General features: G+C 39.8%; 1 protein-coding gene across 4 annotated transcripts in view; it reads right to left on the bottom strand.

Annotated features, from left to right (window-relative positions):
• Positions 1 to 276: 276 nt before the first annotated feature.
• The window catches only part of map3k20a (mitogen-activated protein kinase kinase kinase 20a), a 47,596-nt gene continuing 23,641 nt past the window's right edge, over positions 277 to 24,231 (bottom strand). For 3 of the 4 annotated variants that reach the window (XM_069196793.1, XM_069196794.1, XM_069196792.1), the window contains exons 12-20: positions 15,703 to 15,747; positions 15,469 to 15,499; positions 14,859 to 14,998; positions 13,481 to 13,543; positions 13,142 to 13,234; positions 4,602 to 4,718; positions 4,165 to 4,239; positions 3,110 to 3,260; positions 277 to 2,067 (exon numbers count right to left, since the gene is read on the bottom strand). In XM_069196793.1, coding sequence (XP_069052894.1) covers positions 1,400 to 2,067; positions 3,110 to 3,260; positions 4,165 to 4,239; positions 4,602 to 4,718; positions 13,142 to 13,234; positions 13,481 to 13,543; positions 14,859 to 14,998; positions 15,469 to 15,499; positions 15,703 to 15,747 — 1,383 coding nt within the window. In that variant the 3' untranslated portion in view covers positions 277 to 1,399. Of the gene's footprint in view, positions 2,068 to 3,109; positions 3,261 to 4,164; positions 4,240 to 4,601; positions 4,719 to 13,141; positions 13,235 to 13,480; positions 13,544 to 14,858; positions 14,999 to 15,468; positions 15,500 to 15,702; positions 15,748 to 20,152; positions 23,656 to 24,231 lie in introns of those variants that run through there. The other variant, XM_015358995.2, reaches the window with a different exon arrangement.

Below are 24,231 nucleotides of genomic sequence, written 5' to 3'. Positions count from 1 at the left end.
GTATGTGGTGCAGTCCTTGTTATGAATGACAAAGATCCTCTTTCAAAGAAGTGTTTACAGATAAATAGCTTACTGCCAGGTGCGATGCGGTTTCAAGATGTTTTTAACTGTAATACCCGTCGAGTTTCCCTTGGGCTCCTACGATTAGCCCTTTTATACTCGTGTTTAAAAAATTCACGATTCGCATTCAGAGTAGACTGTATGATGGAGCTACCATGGGTTTGTAACTAAAACGTACTACATACAAAAACAACAAATGTTGTACATGTTCTTCAATGTACATTAAATATTTTAATGGTAGTTTGTGCGTTTTGTAAATGGTCAAATGCGATACAGCATTACAGCATATTGTACAGATATTGTACACAATACAATATCTTTATCTTAAATTAAGATACAAAAAATGCTATGTTTTGAAAAGCGCAGGAGACACGTTTTACCAAATAAGTTTACGAATCTGAACATCACGGAAAAGCAAAACAACGTTAGGTGAAAAACGTACTGTATTAATATTCTACCGTCAGTAAAAATAGAAACAGCACTCGGGAGTACCTTGCGTGTTCTCATGTTGGTTTCCGCTAAACATTTTACATGTCAAAATCCGTTTAAACATACTATGTTTTATGCTATTACAAATAAAACTTCTTTTAAAAATATATGCTATTAAAAATAAAAATCTTACTAGTATTATATCAAATCGATATTAATAACTGCATTGACTAATTATAAAAGCATTTTTAGCAATCAACCTTACTGACTGTACAATTAACAGTAGTAACGAATTCTCTCTAAATCATCAAATTTGACAGCCATGCTATCTTTATTCTTGCCCCTACGAATCGTTTTAATCTCATGACCACATCACAGTTTATAAAGCTAATGATTTGCGACGTGAAGTATACAGTATGTATACCCCATCTAATGTATGGATAACCACGCACATCCGAGGTAGAAAACATGAAACCGGACAGTTCTTAAAAAAAAGTGCCCCAGGTCCTGAATCTGGTTCTGAGGATTTGTGCTAAGACATTCATATTATTACATATTAGAAATTAATTCGGTTATTAATAATAGGTTTGCGATAACCTTTTAAAATAGTTCTGCTGAAAACAAGATTTTTCTTTCTGTAGTGCGCTTGATAGCATAATTGCCTGGTTTAGTTTGACTTAACATTTTTCACATTGCCCAGTGCATGTTAACAGCACGTCACAGAAAGTCACAGCCCGCTTTCTGAGGTGTGGGAAGTTCATTGTATTGTCAAAAAGATGCGCCGTACACTACGGCCTGCGTAAGCGCTTGTGCCCGCGAAGGAGCCATGCCGCGCGACAGCCCCGCTGGAGAGGGGCTCGAGTGTGTAAACAATGGCAGAGAGGTTCAGTTTCTCAAGTGGCGCGCGGCCTCAGCTTCGCCCGCTCCCCCGGCCTCCTCTTCTGGGCCTGCCTTTCAGCGGCTTCGCGTCCTGCCTGTGTGGCTTTTTCTGCCGCTCCACTTTGATCCAGCCTGCCTCGCCGGCCCTGGCCTCCTCCGAGCCCCTGCTGTCGCCCTCCGCCGGCTGCAAGCCAGGAATGCCCCGGGGAGGGTGTGTTGCCGTGGCGTAGCTCTGTGGTTTGGGCCTTCCCGCCTGGTGATGCCGGCTTGGCTTCGCTCCTGGAGGCGAGAACGAGTCTCTCCAGTGGCCTCTCGTCCCCCTGAAGGCCTGCTCGGGGAAGTGGTTTCTGTGGGGACGGGCTGCAGTCTTCCCCCCGAAGGGCCTGTCCCTCTCCGAGGTGCTTTCGGAAGCCGTGCTGGAGGGACTGCTGCCCTTGGAGCCCATGTGGACTGAGGAGAGTTTCCTCGTGAGCCCGGCCGTGGGGGACGAGCTGCGGGAGTCAACCAAGGGGGCAAGAGTGCTGGGGGACTTCCGTACCGCTGCTGCGTACGAGCCCTGCGGTGCGCAGAAGGTCAGGAACTGAGGTAAACTCTTGACGCTGGCCCCGCTGGCGGGAGAAAGAGCCGCGTGGTGGGGCTCTGTCGCGTTCCTCCGCAGCTGTTGGATCCTCAGAGAATACATCCAATGGGGATCCGCATCTTGAAGAAGGGGGAGACAAAATGCGTTAAATTAAAGCCTCAACCGCCGGCTCCCTTCCACAAGTGAAGCACTTCAGAGGTGTGGAGATGTTCCACATTTCCAACAGGAACACGTCCTAACTTTAGTGAGCTTTCATGTTACAGTTATTTTTTTTTGAATATCAGAATGTATTTCACACAAGAATCAACCTCTAAAATGCCATCAGGAACCTAAAAGCAATTGTGGTGAACACATGCAATGTACAGGTAAGGAGTTACACATGTGTTCAATTTGATATTTGCAGGTTCCATTTGATATTTTTTTGTAGGTTCATCCATCCATTTTTATTTAATGATACTTGTGATTTTCTACATATTGGAAGAAAAACCGAACCAAGAAGGTCATTTATGGCCTGTCTTTGAAATCGCCGCTCCTCAAGTCATTGTCGACCAAGCAAATCAACATACTTTTCCCTGCTCGTTGGTGGGAGGAGTGGTGTTAATGCATTCATCCATTTTCTAACCACTTTATCCAATTCAGGATTGCGAGGTTCCAGAGCCTGTCCCGGCAGGCGACAGGCACCAGGCAGGACACACAGACATGAATACACTCATACCAGGGCCAGTTTTCTCAGAAGCCAGTTAACCTGTCAGTATGTCTGTGGACTGTGTGAGGAAGCTGGAAACCCATGTGAATACAGGGTGAACAAACTCCTCCAGAGATGGCACCCCAGGTCCCGAATTGAACCCAGGGCCCCAGCACTGCCCCGAGTGGTGTTAATAATGTGAAGAGTTAGGCTCTTAAGAATTAGGATACTTGTGCCCCTCTATTAAATAATTAATATCCATACAGTTATAAACATATAAGGTATCAAAAGATAGAACCAGCTGAATTCATTTTCTGAGCTAAACTAATTTTTGTCTCTGCTTTCTGGATCACACAGATTGGTATAGCATGAATAATCCTTTGCTTTCAGAATGGTTAATTATTTATAATTGCCTTAATATAGGTACATGTAGTTATTGTTTAAAAAGACATATTCATAGTAGTAAAAGAACTTGCCAGGATTTGATCCTATTTTTGGTTTTCCTTCAGCATTTGGTGGAGCAGTCTGTATCACCAGCTCTACTGTTTTGATGTGATCTTGGTTACTTGTGGGGTTCAGCTCTACTGTATGGTTGTGCCTGGTTGTCTTCGGAGATCTGACATCATTCTGTCAAAACAGTATCAGGAAGGAGACAACACTGTGAAGTTAAAGCCTTTTTGTGTATTCAAGGAGAAATAACACACTTTTTGTTCAGGTTTTGGGATTTTGTCAAAACGTTCAGGAGTACAACAGGTTCCCTCTTGAACCAGTGGAGAACATGTGCATTTTAAAACAAAAAAATATCAAAAAGCAAATGAGCGTGTAGGAAATGGAGTACTTTCAAACGGCAAACAGGAAGTGTTTAATCATTCTGAAACCACAATTGTAAAAATATCTTTTTTTTACACTATTACACAGTGTAATAGTTAAATGAAATGTGCAGCTTCTGTTAAATGAAATGTGCCTGTTTTTTTCTCCCAGTTACATATTCTTGTTTAGAGTAAAGCAATATGTAATTGGTTAATTAAAATAATCACTTGTTTTAGTACATAATATTTCTATTATAAAATGTAATCATTTAATTTCTTTACATGTCATCTGTTAAAGTACAGGGTCAATGTATAGGTGCTGCTTTTAATTGCAAAGTACAATTCTAACCTTTGCTTTTAAACCTATTTTGGAATTATTATTTAAAAACCCAACAAGCATGCATCCAAACCTGTCCTGGATAGGTAGGGCAGCTCACAGAGTTTTTCAGTAAATAAGAATTTTTTTTTGGCCAGATATGGAAACAGAGCTCCAAGAAATGTTTCTGTTGTTGTAGTGATTTTCCTCAAAATCTGAATTAAGAGCTAAGTGTCAGCAGGGTAGGCCCAGAGCTCTAGGGAAAACACGTAGCCATAAGAGAACATTTTGGCAGCAAGGGTGATGACCCCCTGTCTTCAAAAGACTTATCCTGATCTCAGAAATTGATGTTTTTTTCTCTGTATGAAACACTAAAAAGATCTCTAAAGTTATGAATAATGCTTACCTCATAATTGACAATACATTCCACAACCTGGTTCTCACTTATTCCAAGGATCCACTTGTCCATTACAAATGGAGGCTGAAATAGAATAGAATGTGATAAAAAATAATTAATTCTCAGCCTTAAATGCTGGAGCCGTTCAACGGGAAGGCAACAATTAAAATATCTGCGACCATTGCATCTTGACAGAATATAAATTAAAAAAAAAACCTGAAAGCTGTTCATTTTTATTGGCATTTTCACAAGTCCTTCTACATTTAAATTTATTTGCCCTAAAAACAACATAGCTACCTGGCATAAACATCTATGTTCTACATGTAAAATGAGAACCCAATGAGTTCTTTGCCTGTAAATCTTTATGTACTAAAGCAGTTTACTTGAATTATGAGCATTGTATTCTGAATAAATCTAATTTCATGTTTTATAAAATATGTATTTACCTTGGTCATCTTAGTCACATCTACGTCTGGTCTGTTAGCATTAAAAGTAACATCCTTTATGTAGGCTATTGCAATGTCATCCCCATCAAGTTCCATGTACATTTTCCACTTGCAGGTCTGGAAAAAGAAGTGAAAAATCACCACTGTCTTGTACACACTTAAGAAAATAAGGATGCGGTTTATTAGATGGATTCAGAAGGCTTGCAATGATTTTATCACCTTTTTTTCCTGTTTCTTTTCTGTTCTCTCTTTCTTACAAACACACTTCAGGAAATGTTTTCCCTTTCTCTAACAGATCTCATAGCAAGCCTACAGTAAGGAGTCACATGCACACCTAAGAAATGGAATCTGTAATGTAAGCCGACAGCACAGCCTAGAGGTCTTTCTGATGTAATGCGAAGGTGTGAAAATAAATCGGAACCATCCACCATAATATTGCTTTTTACTCTTTAGCACAAAAGAACACTTTTGACATGTTTCTGTACAAAATACATAGTTTACAGTATTCAATACAATGAACACTGCCTATTGTCTGAGAGAGAAGGATGCCTTCAAAGTATTCCACTGGATATCTGTCTTTAATTGTTGTAGTAAAATAGCTGGAAAATTATTTATTCCAAAGGAATTAATGTTTTAGTAAAAAAAAAATAACAGTACAAGGAGCTTTAGAAAAGCAAATGGCCGAGATTCTTAAATTGCTACTGAGATGGAATTGCAGTTCTTCCCTATGTTTGCTTCCAGGTCTGTCACGAAACAGCTCATATATCTCACACTCTATAAACTTCTTAAAATAAAATGTCTCCTCCCTTGAACAGAAATGAAACATAATGTCTTAGTCTGAAGGGACTGCAATAAACATGGTATCAGATTTTATTCCAACATTTCTCAAGTCTGAGTGGTATCTTTAGATCTGGTGGTAACAATTTATTCAGTAGTTAAAACACTGCACTGGTAAGAAAGCACACGGCTAACAAAAAAACATTAAAGACACTATGGTAAATCAAATGTACTGACCCTTTAAATACTGATAAACAAAAAAAAGACCTATATATGAAAGACACTGTTTAATCGGGTCAAGTTCGGATGCAAGTAGCTATAAAAAATAAGGTATGTCTTGTAATGTGGAGAAACTCTTTGTCTTCCAGCAGTCAGCATTTTAAACCAATGGCCTTCAGGGTTTCATTGTTATATTATATTGACCATTCCTTAAGTTAAGAGAGAAAGACAAAACCAGTTGCTAAGGCTGCTTGTAATGTACAATATTTAATATCTGACCCTAATTTAAGCATTATCTGGGCAACTTTCAAGTAATTGTAAAAGTATCATAGTATTACAAGTCACGATGCCTTAATTTAGATCCTCGCAAAGCCTAAGTGGAACAAAAGGCTGTTTTAGTGTCCTGTAACGTATTTTCCAGAATGACTGCTGTAAGTCATGTACAAGACAGCAGCAGGCGCAGAAACTCAAGAAGAGCGACAGACCTGTCCTCGACCTGCCAGAACGAAATGACATGAGAAAACAATCAGAGCTCCACTGGGACAGTCCCCACCCCCTGCCTAGAGACAAGGTATCAAGCAGCTGGAGACATCTCTCTCTGAAGAGAGACTCCCACATGGGTAGATCCGCAATGCATGGCAAGAAGCAGAAACTATGTTACAATATGGAATAATCCATAACAAACTGCCCACATTATTAACTGATTAACTTCAAATGGACGAGCCTGTTTGACATTGCAAGCTTTTCACTTTTCAAAGAATTGAAAGGTGAACTTTATCTTCCTTTAAAGATGTATTTTCCTGTTTTTCTTTGATGCGCCGACCTAAGCATTTGTGCTTCACTTGACGTAGGATCTTTATTTGGTAGCTGCCTTTTTGTACGCCCAGCAACTTGGGGCATAAAGATTCAGACTACCCGCAAGGAACGTAATTAGCAGAACACTCAAAGGGTCTGGTTCTTTGACATCCCTTTAACTTTTTAAGAAAGCTTGCTGTTAATTATGCTGGAGGAATTGAAGACAGTGACGAGAGTTCTTGCCTAATCAGCTCCTCTGATCCCAGTCGATGTCATGCATTGTCATCCCCTCCATGACCTGTCCCTCTGCTTGCTGGGCTTGGCAGGAAATGAAAGACGAGTCCAGTCCGAATCTTTCACCTCTTCCACATTTACAGCTTCTCACTGGCACACTGTGGCTGCACACACCAGTAAGCTAGTTTGCCAAAATCAAGATGGGCTGCGATTCTGTCACCAGTGTAGAAAATCCTGTGTGTGATGCCAGAAAGCTCAAGGAGACCAACCTCTCAGCCCAGGGAATCAGTCAATCTTGGTTTGAAAGGACAGACAACTTCTCTAACGGCGAATGTGACCAGAGGCTGGAAGAGCAACCTTACGGTACTTGCTGATTATAACAGACCTATCAGAAAACACATTCTCACACAGGGACTGTGGGTTTAACCTTGTGGTTTTAGGATGCTTGTCTTAAAGAAAAAGTCAACCCCAATACAGGCAGATGTGGGGGAGACAGAAAACACCATAGGATGAGACAGACATAGCAGATGAATATTAATTTCCAGATGCTTTCAGCTTTCCATGAACCTACTTGTATGCTTGCTGGAATCCAACGTTTTTTAAGAGTCATTTGCCTGCTGGGTTGGAGATAATAGGTATTTACTGTATCTCAATGCACTCTTAGGGATTAATTGGAAAGACGACATATAATGAAATCAGCAATGAAACAATAAACAAAGAGTTCCTTTGCTTCTTCAGATTGATGATTCCATAAAACAAACCGCATGTGTTTAATGTCTTCTCCATGATTCTGCAAGTATAAAAAACTGCAGAAATGAGAGTGCAGGCAAACTTATTTTACTTTTTTGGAAAGAATCACAATATGCACATACTGGTTTGAAGCGTTGTTTCCTTGCCAAAGGATGCTGCATATTTAATTGAAAAAAATTGGTCACTGAGACCTTCACTCATAATACACACGATTCATGTAATGGAAAAATAAATCATCGTGAAGATTCAGAAAATTTCTGAAGGATATTCTCATTGAAGAGGGTGGCACGGTGGCACAGAAGTTAGCATTTCTGCCTCCTGGAGCTGGGGCCCAGGGTTCAGTTTCTGGGGTACTACTGTATCTGCATGAAATGTATATGTTCATGTGCTTTCTTCATTTGCACATAGTGATAGATTAATTGGTTCTTGGGACAATTGGCCCTGGTGTGAGTGAGTGTGTGTTTTATGTGCCTGCCCGGTGATGGACTAGCATCCCATCCAGGGTGTAGCCTGCCTTGTGCCTGTTCCTTACCGGTATAGGCTCCGACTCCCTGACACTGAACTGTAAAAAGTGGGTAAAAATAGGTAAATGGATAAAGAAGCAGAGTTCTTTACCCAAAGAACAGTGCTGGGGCCCTGGGTTCGATTTCTAGACCTGGGCTGCTATCTATGTGGAGTTTGTATGTTCTCCCCGGATTTGCTGTGGTGCCCCAATTTCTTCCAGCAGTCCAAAGGCATACTGTCTGCTGGGAAGACTAGCCCTGCTGTGAAAGTGTCTCTGTGTGTGCTCTGTGATGGACAGGTATCCCCTCCAGGGTGTACCCCCACCTTGCGCCCACTGCTTGCTAGGATAGGCTCCAGTTCCCCTGCGACACTGAATTTGAAGAATGGTTAGAAAATGGATGGATGGATTCATCAATAACATAGCATTGAAATAAAGATGTTTAAACTTGGTGGCCCATATCCCAGACTCTGGCCAAGACTTTCAGCAGCTAAAGATAAGTGTCTTTCTTGTTAGAGGAAATGTTCTACAGATATAAACAACAGGTGTGTTGTGTTTTGGATGAGATAAACAACATCTCTACAAAGTGAAATATGCATGTTACTCAGTATTATGAGTTACTATTTGAACTTAACCTCACAAGGAAAGGTTGCTAGTAGATATTATAGTATATATTTCTAGAGCATTCATTTACACATCATAATAGAAACCTATCAGTGTGATTAATTTAATCATACAAAGCCATACGATACGATGCATTATGCTACATTTAATAAGATAAATCTCTATATTTTTTGTGTGCTCAGGCAGCTTAAGAAAGGACAATAAATAAACTGTATGTCTGTACGTTTCCTGTAACATTTTAAAGCAAATAATGTAAATGTTCCACAATAAAAAAAATATCTGCTAGCCGCCATTTATTTAAAATGACACATGATCAAAGGACATAGATACGCTGGTAATTTATTGGAGCCCATTAGTATAAAACCTTTCTGTATTCCTTTCTTATTATTCCCACATTTGTTTGGAACTACGTAACAATATATAGGCACTTGCTGCCAAGATAAAAAAACAATCCATATTATAATCACCACTCTTTAAGCAGAAAACAAAATGAAAAAGTGGAATTTCTGGAGTTTTCCCAATTGTTGTCTGCTACAGGTCACAGCCCAGCTATGTTTGGTTCACCATTTAGGGTATACTATTGTGTTTGGCTCACAGAGGAAGAAAACAGCCCTGCACAGAGATCACACAAGTGCTGTTAATACACCGTGGCCCTGTCGGTGCAGTGTCATGGCCCACTCCTGCATTGTCCCAAGGGTTTTCATGTAACTAAAAAGAAATCCACAGGAAGCTGTTGGCACAGAAGTGCACTAATAACCCTAACCAGCCTTTCCAAGTTGTGCTGAGGTCTAGAACTGAGGCTTTTTTAATCACTTCGGCAGAAACAATGTCTAGTAATGATGTACAGGACTATAGCTGTTCTAATGAAGATTCATACATAATTCAGAACCTTTCACTTGGCACCACTGTGATATCCTCATTAGCAGAGACCTACAGTGGCTGTCAGATGGTGTCCATACAATCGCAGGCATTATTTTGTCTTTGAGAAGTGCAGCTGCTTCCATGACACCGCCAGTATATAAAAACATGACGCCAGTTTGTTTTATTTAGTGCTAAACCTTCCAGTTTGTAAAAACAAGGCTGACATAGAACCTGACATGAGGCAGGGAAAATAATTAGCTCTCATTTTCTCAACCTCCTATTTCCTTCTACCCGCTGTGTTTTCTACCCACTAAACCACCACATGTCAGTCGAAATGGGAGGCAATTAGCGGGCTCATTTCAGCCCTGCAAATGCACTGAAAAGAGAGTATTTATGATGGGACAATGAACAGCTGAAAGATTAAATAACATTTGCCTTTTAAAAAGAAAATGACTTCTGGCTAAATGGGCAATTTTTGATTATATTCAAACAGCCCGAGAGAAGCATTTTTTCCCCCCTTCGAGACACCCCAACAAAGAACGAGAATGAGGGGGAATGAATATGAAGCATTGCTTTAGATGCTTTAGATGAAAGAATCTTTTTAAACGGCAATAAATGTCTCGCTGCAAAAAATATATACACGGTCACAAAAGTGGTCAATATTAGCTTGAAGCTGATGAAATAATAGACACCGATGTCTATTAAAACTGTCTATTTCTTTGGTCTGGAAAGTATTTACATGCTTTAATGATGGGAAGAGGTATATTTTATTTACCACTGACTAGTTAATACAATACAATGCCTGTTCATAAATATAACTGAAAGCAAATGGAAGTTGATCACTATAATAGTAATCTTTAAACACCCTATTTTTCCTCAGACATGAGCTGTAGCTAAGGAGCAGGTACCACCAAGTAAAAAATAGAATGGATTTAAAAAAATACATGAAGAGATGTGGGGGGTATAGGAATGGAAATGATATACGAAGATAAAAAAATAAAGTTACAGAGATATTCTGTAATAATATAAATAATATTAAATAATAAATAATAAAGTTACGTGATGCAAGAGATATTCACTTGTCTATAACACTTTTTTTTGCTCAATCAAATTCTCTAGTATAAACTGAAGCAGAGCTTTGAAAAAAATCCATGGAAAATGAAACCTTCATCCTGTTTATAACATTCACTGTATATACAAACTGCTGCATAACAGAAACCCAAAACCCAGGACTAATGGATTTAATCTAATAATTCAGACACAGATATCAAGATATCAAACAAAATCTGAGAAAATGTGAACAAAATGCTAGGAACATTGCAAATTTAGTATTTGATATTATCTTCCAAAGTATAAGCAGAATCCTGCCTGCCTCCCACCCTGGGAGTGGTGACACAAAGACCTGATCAGCCTCTAGACAGACTGCTGTGGGCTGTTCAGCCTATTATACCTTGCAGCTGTTGCCAGCTGGCTTAGGTTGGCAAGTTGTGTCTTCCTTTGAAAATACTGGCAAGTTTGTTCCACAGATGTTCTATTGGACTCAGTTCAGGATAAAATGCTGGCCAGGTTAAAACCACAACATTGTTTTCCAGAACTTGAAGTCATACCATATAGTAATGGTAATCTTAGCACCTGTGTGGCCTTGCATTATCCTACAGGAAAATCCACACTTTCTGGATTGACAGCGGGAAGATTGTTGGCTCAAGGATTTAATGAATGTATCACCTAGCTGTAAGATTGGTCTCAACACTCTACAAGGAGGTGCCTCCCCACGTCATTACAATTCCAATGCCCAAACTGTGGGCTTCAACGACGCGACAGTCGCCATAACAACTGCCTTCCATGTGGTCAGTCAAGAGCAAAGCAGCTTTCAGTGGCAATCAAACCACTCTACCACTCTCTCTCATTGAAGAGAAGAAGAAGCCCAGAGAAGATGACAGTTTTGTCTCTCAGCTGTCAATGTTGTCCTCTGAACAGCCTCTGACTGTGCAGTTCATTTTCATGAAGATAGTGAAGTAGAGCCTTTCTGCTGGAATCTGTTGTGCTGTAGCCATTGCAATGTGAAAACGACTGCAGCTGGACAAGATGATCCTGGGATGGTGTGGTGATGTGCAGTTTTCTAGGACGTGGCCTGTTCCTCACAGAGCCAGATTCGTGGTTCCTATGGAGCTACTCTGATAGTCCGAGCAGCTTCTCTTACAGGCAAGCCACCTTAAATCATGCCAATGGCAACCGGCTGATCTTAATTTTTCAATCTGATCATGGTCATATTTTTGCAATTCTTGCTTTCATTAACATTATGTCTTTTTGAAAGGCTATTTATGCTGTTTCTCGATTATTTTGGGGTTCAAACGTCATGAATTATCATTACTTTAATTTGCAGATGCACTTGTCCAGCGTGTCTTTCCAAATACGTAAGAATGCAAGAAAAATAAAAAGGAATCACTCAAATACAGTCCAAAATTGGTGAAAACTAAAAATGACAAAAAAAAAACCAGCAAAGCAGACACATGTTAGAAGTGCAATATTTCTGCACCACAGGGCAGAGTGAAAACAGTGTGTCACTGTACTGTAAACACCTGAAGGATAATAAGGATTTATTGATTACAGCAAAGAAGGTGATTGGAAATGCCATTGAGTTGAATGCAGTCCCAGTCGGTTATCGGTTAGCTGAATGCAAATGTTCTGAACAGGGTGCCGAAATGCTAATAGGTGGTCAGGGATTGAGCAGCTCTGATTTTGAGGGGTGGTTCATTCCTTGACTTAGGAGCCAGGGACAAGAATGAATGCACCAGGGCCCGGGGGAACAGACAGAGGAAACAGGGAGGGTGGTGGAGGAGGAGGATCGGAGGTGGGGATGGGGTGGTTAAGATCATGGACTGGGGAAACGAGGAGGGGACAGAACTGTGGCGAGCGGCAGGGCTCTGAAGGAGTTCGGGCTGGGGGAGATGGCCTGGCCTGGCCTGGAGGCCAGCCAGGAAAGCACTGCAATAATCGGGATGGGGGAAACCCACAGCCTGAACTGCTTGTGTAGAGACAGCTAGGACCTAGGAACAGTGCTATCAACAAACCTATCTCGTTAATATTTACACTTAAATTTAATATTACGTGTTTCCTCAATCAGCCATTGTGCACAACAAACTTGTGTTTTCACCATGTCTCAGACATTTTGCATTGCTCTATTCTTCTTCGCAATTCTTCTTGTTCTTGCCAACACAGATCTATGTCGATGTTTTACTGGGATTTTAGCCATTTTGTTTCAAGCTAAAAGTTATTTCAGAGAGAACTGCATTTTGTAGTATAAAAAGGCCTTATAGCTTTATCAGTGTGTAAAGAGAAACAATACAAGGAGTCAATTAGATATGACTGGTAAACGTGAGGTTTTATCTTTTGAAACCTTTTTATATTGGCTGTTCACATACTGTATAGTATGCCAGACGATGTTGTAATCGGGCTTTTGGAGATTTTGAACAATGTTAATTAAAACATTACACTAAATGACAATTTTGGTTTCTTCTCATCCAAGTTAAGATGTATTAAAACTTTAAATGACTGTATTATAATCATAGTCAGAGTGGCTGTTATAGTGGAAATCAAAAAAAGGCTTTGAGTACATTTGTTACCTTCATAAACCACTTACACAGTAACTCCTGATTCTTTAGCACAGCGGCGTATACGCAAGAATTGGAAAAATAATAATAATACTTAGAATTACTAGAGTAAGGTTTATTAGGCTTTGTAAATTCTTTTCGATTTTACATAGAGTTGGTTTTCCTACCTCTGGGCCATTTCCAGCTTTCAAATGGTAACCAAACACAAGTTCCAGGTTCACTATTTTTTTGTCATCTTCCTCAACATCCGATTCAGCATCCTACAGAGAGAGAATCAAATGAAACAAAATGACACCTGGAAAATCTGTGAGACTTTCGGTACTACTGTACCTAATTTTTTAAAACTCTTTAAAGTACTTGTTATCTACTACAAATATAAATGTGTTTATATGTACGTTTTCCCACTTTAAACAAAACTAAAGGAAGATAACTATTTTGGAATAAGTATTTAAAAAACAACAACAATTATTTACTTTTTAGATCTCAAAAGACGTGTAATGTTCTACCTTAATTAATGGTGGAAAATGGAAAAGCCCCAGATAATCATTGGTTAGTTTCTCAATGGCAGTCTGGAAGAAAGGAAAAAATACGAATGGCATCAATTACATTTCATTCAAGATTATTGAATACACACACAATATTGCAAAAAAAAGAGTCTTAGACATTTTGTTTCTCTCAACATGTTGGCACAGGTAGTTTCACTCAATATGTTACTTCTATATGGGGAAAAAGTTATATGGTAATCTTCTGCAGGATCCGTTAATTGGTTTGTTTTAAATTAACTGATTATCCTGACGGATTTGTTTTGTTTGTTTTGTTGTACAAAAAGATGTCCAGTGTTACAAATATACTGAGAGCAACAAATGATGTTAATGACAATTAACACCTAACAATGACTTCTGATTGGTGAATGAGATGGAACAGCAGCTAGGACACTTCATACCAGCTGCTCGTGTACAGCCTACTTTACTGTCACCTTGTCGTTGTGATCAAGCTTTTCAAGATCCTGATCGGACTGGAACTGCCAAAAGATAGTGTTGATTTATTTTCTCCCCAACTGTGTTAATAACAGTAAACGGCTATCCAGTAGTTTGGTTAGATCGTAATAAATGTGAGAGAGAGGAGATATGCAGAGTGTATTTGACATACTGTAGGTCGACCGGCTGAGGGAAAAGCCAGGCTGTCCAGTCTCCCACTCAGCACTGCGAAGATTAAACCAGGGAGCTGCAGCAGGCTGTACATGGGGCGGTGGGTGGAGGAAGACAGAGATGCACTATAGGACGTCCCGGGTACGAGACTTATATATGTAAGCAAGCGAAGTGTGTAAAATTAGCATCCAGCCTTCCTCTCGAATTTCTGTTATAACGTCTGTTATAATTCCACTAAAAGCAGGAAACACCAGTGGAGGTTTTGAGCCTCCGCTGTTCACGATGAGAACATACACATAATGTGAATACTGATTATTTCTAAGATGTTTTGTCTAAAACTTGTATACAGCAGTTTACATACATACAGTAAAACGTGTGTGAATTGTCAAAGATATTTTTTATAAGTATGATAGTATTGTTTTACACCAGCAGTGTTCCTACATCAAATCAAATAATGAGGGCAGTTTGATTAACTAGGGATATTTAGACAAAGTCACATAAAGTAGATCTGGTGGTGAAATGGTTTCACGAGCCATATTTTAGGTGACTGCTTTGTGTTTTATTATCTGTATTGTCTTTAAGTGACTGTTTGCCACAGCACAGCCGGAATCAATTCACACATTACACCAAAAAGAGCCAAGTAAAATGCTACAGTATGCTGACCAATGGCACGTTGTTGATTTAGGGACTAGTGAATTTCTGGTTGGCTTATTTTAAATGCCTGCCATGTTCCTACCTTTAAATGAATAATGTGTCCTTTGGATTTGATGCCCATGTCTTTCATGTCGGTCTCTGTGAGGAGGAGTAGTCTCTTCCCCGTGATGTGGTGCTCCTTAAACAGGTCTGCGTAGCACTGCAAGTCACACAGACTCTCTCCTGGAAGAGGCAAGGGCCAAAACAAGAGTTAAGATATGTCCCAACACTTTTATACCTAGTGGTCTTTGTGTATGGAGTTTGCATGGTCTCCCTGGGTACAAATGGGTTTCCTTTCACCTCTCAGTGGCATGCTGGCTAGGTACATTGATGTCTTTAAATGTCTGCCTGCACCCTACAATTGACTGGCTCCCCATCCTGAGCACATTCTTGCTTCTGGGATAGATCCTGGCTACAGCCTTGCCAGGAACAGTCCACTTTACGATAACCGATGGATGAACAAAATCATTTTTAGAGCTCTTAATCTCCAGCCATTGCCTTGCCATTGTTGAAATGTTAAGAAGAGAAACTACAAAATCCTTGTATTTCCTTTCACTTGACCATCTACAGTACATCACAACCTTTTACATACTGTACATGAACGTATGTCTGGAAGACTCACAAAGTGAATAATTTTAAGGAGACATACATACCTTCCCCGAATACCTGCTGCATCCAAAAGTACTGTGAATAAAACATTACAAAATGTAAGGTCACAAGACAAGTTCTATTTATCTAATTTATATGTCCGTAATTATAATTTACACTGTATTTATCACATTTATGCTGTGCAACATAAAAAAACAACAAGAAAGAAAAAAATGTTTTTCTAATTCATTTTTATACATAGTTCATTCATAAGTAAATAAAGTGTGACAAATACTTACAACGTGGTCCTCAGCCCAAGAATAAATATCAAGAGATGGAAGAAGCTGCACAATAAGAAAAGAAGAGATATAATACAAAACAAAATCTGAGCTGTAATAAATAATATTTTCATCTATGGCAAGATTAGTGCAAACATTTCCTTCCTGCGCCACACTCTGAACGGTATTCGAAACCCTTGACTGAGCAGCGGAGCACAAACCGGAGGAAGCAACAGGAAACTACATGGAAGTTCAATTAAAACAGAGAGCATGAGGCAGTTCTTTACACAAAAGGCTTGTGGGAGCGTGGATCAAGTTATGCAGCCATGTTATTTCAAGAAAGAGCCGGATGAGATCCTTGGATCAATTAGTTACCAGCGGCCAAAAGGACCAGATGTGCTGCATGGCCTCCTCTCATTTCTCAAATGTCTTACCTTGTTATGTTCGTGTTTCTAAATCTCTTAAGGGAATGGAAAATATAAAAGGATTTTCCTCAAAATGTATGAATTTTTCATTTTCTTTTTTTTTTAATTGACCATATTAATTGTGTCCATATTGCCCCGCATAGACCACAACATCTCTGTATGCTAACAGAAACCAGTAAAGCACAGTAATATCCATCCATCCATCCAATTTCTAACTGCTTTATTCAATACAGGAACACAGCGGACCTTTCATGGGAAGCAATGGGAGCAAGGCAGGATACACCCTGGACAGGACGCCAGTCCATCACAGGGCACACCCAGGCACAGACATGCACACACGCACACCAGGCCGCACCCCAGGAATCGAACCCAGTGACCCAGTGCTGTGAGGAGGCAACCCTAACCCCTGCACCATCATGCCAGCCACACGGTAATATTTTTTTCATAAACCAATACATGTCTTTATACTGTACCTTCACTATGATTTAATGATAGGCCATCTTGACATAATTAAGGGAAAACACATATTTTAATTCCATTACACAGTGTATAAATTTCAGTTCCACCAGAGGACTGTGGATAAAGTCTGGTAAAGAAGTGCATCACCAGAAGACTGGAAAAGAATTGACCGCAAGTCACATGAATAATTAGTCCAAACAGTAAATATGCTCAATCTGAAAGATTCCTGGCCTTGAGCCAAGATGGCTGGCCTCCTGTTAATTGGGAAAAGCAGCTGATTTGAATGAGAAATTGACATTCAGAGGATACCCGGATACACTCTGCACTGAATTAACCACTCCCCTAGGTTGAAGAAATTGCTTATAAGATCAGTTGAGAGGACAGTCTGTGTCTATTGGAGGCCAGAAAAAAAAGAAAGAACACTGCCTGGAGAGGGAACTAAATTACTAAAGTACTATAATTCCAGAGGGAGTCCAAAAGAACAGCACTGAACACTTAAACACTAAAAACTAATTTAGCAGTCTCAAGCTGTATGAGGATAGACTGTGTGCCATTCTTACTCACACTAGGAAAAGACGTTTATCTCATGATCAGATAAATGTTTTACCTTACAGGCAAATGAATTTTAATTTTAAATTTATTGACCAGGGTGACACTGTGGCACGGTGCCTAGCATTTCTGTCTTGAAGCCCTGGGGCCCTGGGTGCGATCATTTCTATGTGGAGTTTGTATGTTCTCCCTGTGTTTGTGTGGTTTTCTGCCAGGTGCTCCACAGTCCAAAGACATACTGGTAGGTTAACTGGCTTCTGGGAAAATTGGCCGTGGTGTGATTGTGTGTATGTTTGTGTCTGCGTCTGCACCTGAATCTGGACCACCCTAGTGTGAAGGACTGGTGTCCTGTCCAGGGTGTATCTTGCCTTGCGCCCATTGCTTGCCAAGATGGGCTCCAGCTCTCCCGTGACCCTGAACTGGAAGAAGTGGTTAGAAAATGGATGAATGGATTTATTTACCATTCAGTTACATTAAGAATTGTTCATATTTCACCTGGATTAATATAAAACATTGGCATTTCTCTCCTCTTATAAATGTTAAAAAATATGTTCTATAATACCATTGGATTAACAACACATATCATTATTAATTTTACAATTAATACACTGATGACAAAAGAAAGATAAGATCACTTTATTGGCCATATACAATTTCTTGGATTAGGAATTTGTCTTTTCGCATACCCCAGCTTGCTCTCCATGAGACACACAGACAGGGAGAGAAGCTTGGGGTCAGAGCGTAGGGTCAGACATTTATACAGTGCCCCTGGAGCAGCTGGCGTTAAGGGCCTTGCTCAGGGGCCCAACGGATTAGGATTCCTCTACTGGCCACGGGATACCCCGGTGGCTCTGCAGTAAAATCATCAGTGATTAATCAGGATTCAGAAACACAATCAGTATTGTAATTCCACAGGGAACCTCAACTGTAAAGGGGAAGTGACATTCTTTCCTGGAATCAAAGTAACTTTGTGTGGTTTCCATATATAAACTGAGCTCAGGAGTAACATTACTCTATTTGTGTGTGATTTTAGAAAAATACAGACATTTTGGTTACTGATTAAAGGCTTTTTTTTACATCCTTTTGGTTAATCCATCATTCATGATGTTGATTGACGGTAAGATGCTGAGGTAATGAAATCACTTGAATGTCAAATGTAGCGAAAGTCATAAAAGAGCAACGCAGGCGGTAACCCATATGGCCCATACTGTATGTCCTGTTTGTGAAATAAGCAAGACCTCAGTGCCACCAGTATGTCACCCGCTGGCTGGGGGGGTTCACAGCCAGCAATTTCTTAGCCTTACAACAGGCCAAGATCTGGGAGACCCCAAGTCACAGTGCCTTGTCGAGATTGACACATCATCACGCTCCATTAACGTGAGCATTTTTTCCACACTGCCAGTTCCAGGGCCCCAGAAAGATCGGTGTTGCAGGTACAGTGCCCGCTCATTAACAGCTCATCTGTGAAGAGGAGGTTTAACAGCCACTGTCTGCAAGTCGGGCGACCACATGGCCCAGTGTTCACCAGGGCTCATCAACGCAGCAAGAAGAGGTGGTGAGAACAACTCCTCATGTGGACTCACCAGCAGTAGAGCCAAGTTCTGTGTAACAATGAATCTGGACCGCCCTAATGGTCCTGTTAAGTACAACATAGCAAATGACGGAGGAGGTCTAAGTGTGATAGTCTGGGCAGCTTACATCTACTCAACAGACCTGAGACCCCTTTACCCCTATAGGATGAACCATCTACAGGACGAACATGTGGCATCTAGGGCTCACAGACCCATGAACAGGCACGTTGCTAGGTTGCTACACATGCTACTAGCCTGTGATTTTATTACAGTACACTGTAGGTCCCTTCTTGATCAGCCCAGTAGGTGATCAATGTTAATCAACATAAATAATAAATGAATAATAATAAATAAATTGAATTACATCATGACTGCTCAATAACATGCGAGTAAACCTTATACAAACAAGATGCATCTTCCTGATATCTTTGCGATATTTATTTCTAATAAATTTGCAGATTTACAGCATGTGATTTTAGTGTCTTTTGACATTCAGTTTGCCGTCTGGAAAGCAAGGAAGACCACTGATCCAGTGGCTTTAAATCACCTTGGCCTGAACAAACTAGACTTTTCACAACCTTAACGGATGATAATAGATGATAGATCTCACATGGTTAGAAGAGTGAATGTACAGAGATAAAGCTGATCATTTGTTTTGGTGTAAATGACTTGCGTAATTGCTAAATGCAACTGCAGAGACTGAGGGGAGTAATTTGAACGTCTCCTATTCAAGCAAACAATAAAGATATTGGATATTAGAGTGGAATATGTTATTTTATGCTTCATGCCCTTTGCAGAAGCTCAGAGAATCTTCCAGAATCGTGTTACTCATTTCATCCCTTTATCGCACAATAGTTAGGTTAGTGTGTATGAATACTTAAGCCTCGAATGGATTCAGTGAAGGTCATTGGAGATCCAAACAAACCAGATGGACATCTTAATGGACCTTTTTCACTGCTGATTCATCCATCCATCCATTTTCTAACCACTTCTTCCCGGTCAGGGTCGCGGGAGAGCAGGAGCCAATCCCAGCAAGCAACACAAGGCAGGGTACACCCTGGATGGTTTGCCAGTCCATTGCAGACACACACTGGGAAAAGGGCCAATTTTCCAAGAACCAATTAACTTATCTGTATGTTTTTGAACTGTGGGAGGAAACTGGAATACCCAGGGAAAACCCACACAAACATGGGGAGAACATGCAGACTCCACACAGATAGCACCCCAGGTCCAGAACTGATGCTAACCAACGTGCGACCCTACTGCTGATTCAGTGATGTACTGTATGATATCTATTCTCAAAATCATCTGTGGCTGTTTTCACATGTTGGGTAAAAGCAGCTGTATCTTCAAGAAAAGGACAGATACCCTTTAGCCAAACAGCATGAAAAATCACAGGAACAGTAAAATAATTCAAAGATTAAAACTATGGTAGAGTTAAAAAGAAACAGAGAAAACAGAAAAAAATCATTTCATGTCAAAAGTTTATTGAAAAATAAGTATATAGAAGAGAAAGCAGCAACACAAGAGGAGTTCACATCAAAACAAACATTTAGATAGATGTGAAATATAAATAGGATTGTACAAATTAAAATTTAGCATTGAAAAAAGTGGTCAAGCCTCAATGCAGTGCTTATGACATTGCACAGCTATCATTTTAATACTTGTGTGAAACCTCATAAATTCCCGATTTTTTCACATATTGTTTGTTCAGAAGTTGGTAAATTACCGTCATGCCATTAAATAAGCAAGAATACAAAAAAAATCCAACACAGCATATAGCATACAGTCTGCACATCTGAAATGAAACAGTTCTTTTCACAGTGTTAGGTTCTGCTGGTCTGCAGGGTTAGTATCGGCACCAGCTTGGATTACACAAGTCACTTTCTTTCAACTTTTGCCAAACACTGCTGTCCTGTTACAGTATATATAGTACACTGATACATGACATAATCTACTGAGGGGGATGGATAAAAAAATGTTCTTCAGTAGTAGTTTATTTCAGCTAAATTGTCGTACAGATTTACCTTTGGGCCTCATTATCGTCTTTTAATACAGAAGATGATATTTTTAGTTCAATACTGTTGTTTGAACTTCTGTTGGTGTATATACATATAGTTCATGGTTAATGCCTGTAGTAGATGGGATAAAAAAATGGATTCTAATGAACATCAACATTATCCTCAAGTAATCTCTCTGGAATGCAGTAAATGTCTATAGTCAGATCATAGTTATTTACATTTCCATTGGTTGCAGGCATGTGGAAGACCTGGATTGAACTGTAAGGGCCTAAGAAGTAATTAATCTCGCCTGTGTCCACAGCTATGCTTAAAAATACGTAGTCTTACATTTCCCAATTCCAGTTTTACTGCACTGAGCATCAAATGGAGACCAGGCAGTCTGCCAACACAGGGCTGTCTTTGGCTCTGTGAAATTCTGCCTTTTTACAGTTTATTTTTTAGTTAATTTGGGACACAGAAACTTTCCTGCCTTTTTTCCCCAGTGTTGCTGGCAGGTTTCTGGAATCCTCCAAAGTCTCAGGACACAAAATAGTTGGATGGGTGTGAGGGGAAGGAGGGGTTCGATTATATAACAGCAATCCATCAATTTTCTTATCACATCTTCCAATTCATGGTCGCGGGGAGAACTGGAGCCTGTCCCAGCAAGCAACGGGCGCAAGGCAGGGTACACCCTGGATGGGACGCTAGTCCATCGCAGGGCACACAGACGCAAACACAGATACACACACACTCACACCAGGGCAAATTAACCCTACCAGTGTAGAGGGACACTGGAACACCTGACAGAAAACCCATGTGAATATGGGGAGAACACACAGACTCCATGCAGATAGCACCCCAGGAACTGAATCCATGCATCCAGCTCTGCAAGGCAGTAATGCTAATGTTAAATAGAAGCATATGTATGAAGAGGAGGATGTGTATTGATAAATGGGACCGGACAGTCATGTACCTGTACGGAGTGGCAGCCCAGGGAAATATTTGGTAAGAGTAGATACTTAGGTTGAACACACATCAAAATAGTAATCTGAGAGTTTCTTCAAACTGGTAAAAATGACACATTTAAAAAACCAAGGGTATGAAGCAAACCAGCTGAACAGGGGGTTCTGAATATTACATTCTAAAAATTAACAACCACATCTGTTAAGGTCAAAAGTGGACTGCTGCCTTCTGGCTCATCAGCTGTATAACACAGAGTTCTGATAATGAAACATCCTCTCGCAACGGAGAAGGTGACACATTACTAGGGACTCTCCTTTAATGTAATCACAGGGCAAAAACCAGCTAAACAGCTTCAGAAAGAGGCTTCGAAAAAGCAGCCACCTAGTATGAATTAATTTGCATTCTTCTAGAATACAACACACACACACACACACACACACACACATACACACACACACACACATCAGCTGCAGTGCTTTATTGCCCAAACCTCTTCCCTGGGGTGCTCTGCTGTATAATGGACACAAACCATCAACAAATCAAAATAATTTCTGATTCACCAATATTGGGAAAAAAAACTACCAAGAGGCAAACACTCTGAAGCTGTCATGTGATGCTTTTATAATGCCTTAAGGGGCATCACACTGATGATCACCTGCTACTGTGCTTGACAGTTCCCAATAACCCTTAAACATATACAGTATGAACATCTCCAGTTTCTTGGAAATGCTTACAAAGCATGTGGATCACATTTTAGCTGACACCATATTGATGTGCCACTGATCTTTAGGAATGACCATCTTCTCTTATACCAAATGTTCCAATCATACCAGATATGGGTAAACTTCTGTCAAAAAACACTGAATGCCATTTAATGTTCTCACTGTTTTATGGAAATATCCATTGTCTCACAGGGACATTATCTCATTGTATGCCCAGGGCTGTGTGGCCTAATGCATTATTAGACAAATATAATGCATTAGGTTGCTAATATACTTGAATTTCAACTAGTAATACATCTACTTGTAACTTCATATAACCAGTTTTATAATGACATAGGTATTTCTTTGTCCTGTCTACCATTCCATTATTTGTTCTACAGTATGTATAATTTAGTCCAAACAGTACATTAATCATATAATTAGTTTCGAATTTCAATACCGTAGGAACCTTTAAGAACCCATGTTCAAATTTGTATTCAATTATGCAAACATGGATTTTCCTTCTTTAACAAAACAATGTATTATTACATTTACAGTGTCTATATATAATAAGAATTTTTATAAGGACTAGAATAATAGCGTGCATCATATTAGTGAAATGTCAAAATTAAAAAGGTTCTGTAGCACTTTTTATAGTCTTTATTTTTTTTTGGTTGATTCAAACCTAGGTGTGCCCTTTGAAGTTAAGAAAATACTGCAAAGTTGCTCATTTCCCAAATATATTGCTCAGAATCTAAACAGCATCACTCACAAAAGTAGGATTTTATGCCTAAGCCTGCTTGCATGATGATGTTACAGCTGACATCACTGAAATTTCTGTGTATTTTTGAACATGCAATGACTGAAGGCAGTTAACAAAACTACTGACCACAAGTTAACTGTGAGTTAAAACACATGTCAAATCAACTGAAGGATGTAAATTGCATACCCCACCCTAGTTGGGCTACAATAAAATCAGGCATGATTAGTCGCTGTCATCAGACCAGTCAAGCTGACCCAACCCCACTGTCATGTTGAGTTTTCTTCCCTCTCTCACACTGGTGGACTTGGAGGAGTTCTGTTTGGCCTGCATGTTAATCTGCATGCCGGAGTGCAAGACAGGTCCTGTCAGGTCCATTGACAACATATTCCCAAAGCCCTTCATCATGGCCTGCAGGCTCAGCCCATCAACCTCCCCATTACTGGCGGCTGTGATCTGACAGGACATCTCGGTACTGTTTGACTCCTCTGTCTTAGACTCATAGAAAGACTCTTCAGAAATCTTTGCAGCAACAGGTAAGAAAAGCTGAGAAAAAGAGGGAAAGGATGGAAAGAAGTAGAAGTTAAAATTAGCGCATAAATCAAAGGGAAAACTAGATACTGTCGGCCACCTGTTGTTTCTTAGGGGTAAGGTGCTGATCTTAGTACAATCAAAAGAAGACTGAGATCTATTTAAATCAAATTAGACTTAAATTCTCTAGATTTAAGAGGAAGTGACTGAAGTTCAGTATAAAAGTTAAGTTATAGAGGATACAAAGAAAAATAGGCCAAGGCCAAGTTTACAGAAATGACTGGATAAATAACTCAGAATATTGAATACATCTCACTATAATTTCACAGTCTTACCAGATAAGAGATAAGAATACTTTTCTGTGCAGGGGATTATAAAGAATCCAAAGACTGGGTTCTCTTTTTGCAGTTATATAAAAACAGGTCTGAAAACAAAATAAAAGCTGTACAATTAATTATAGGCTTCTTTGAAATTTCTGTATGGCACTATAATTCAAATGAAGTACTATTTGTATTGTAAGACACGTCACAGTAGAATGACAAGGTTCTGAGCAATTTCTGGCATTCTGCTTATAAAAAGACATGGTCATGT

This window comes from Lepisosteus oculatus, chromosome 12 (assembly GCF_040954835.1).
Source record: "Lepisosteus oculatus isolate fLepOcu1 chromosome 12, fLepOcu1.hap2, whole genome shotgun sequence".
Classification (NCBI taxonomy): domain Eukaryota; kingdom Metazoa; phylum Chordata; class Actinopteri; order Semionotiformes; family Lepisosteidae; genus Lepisosteus; species Lepisosteus oculatus.
This window is presented reverse-complemented; position numbering and strand designations above follow the sequence as displayed.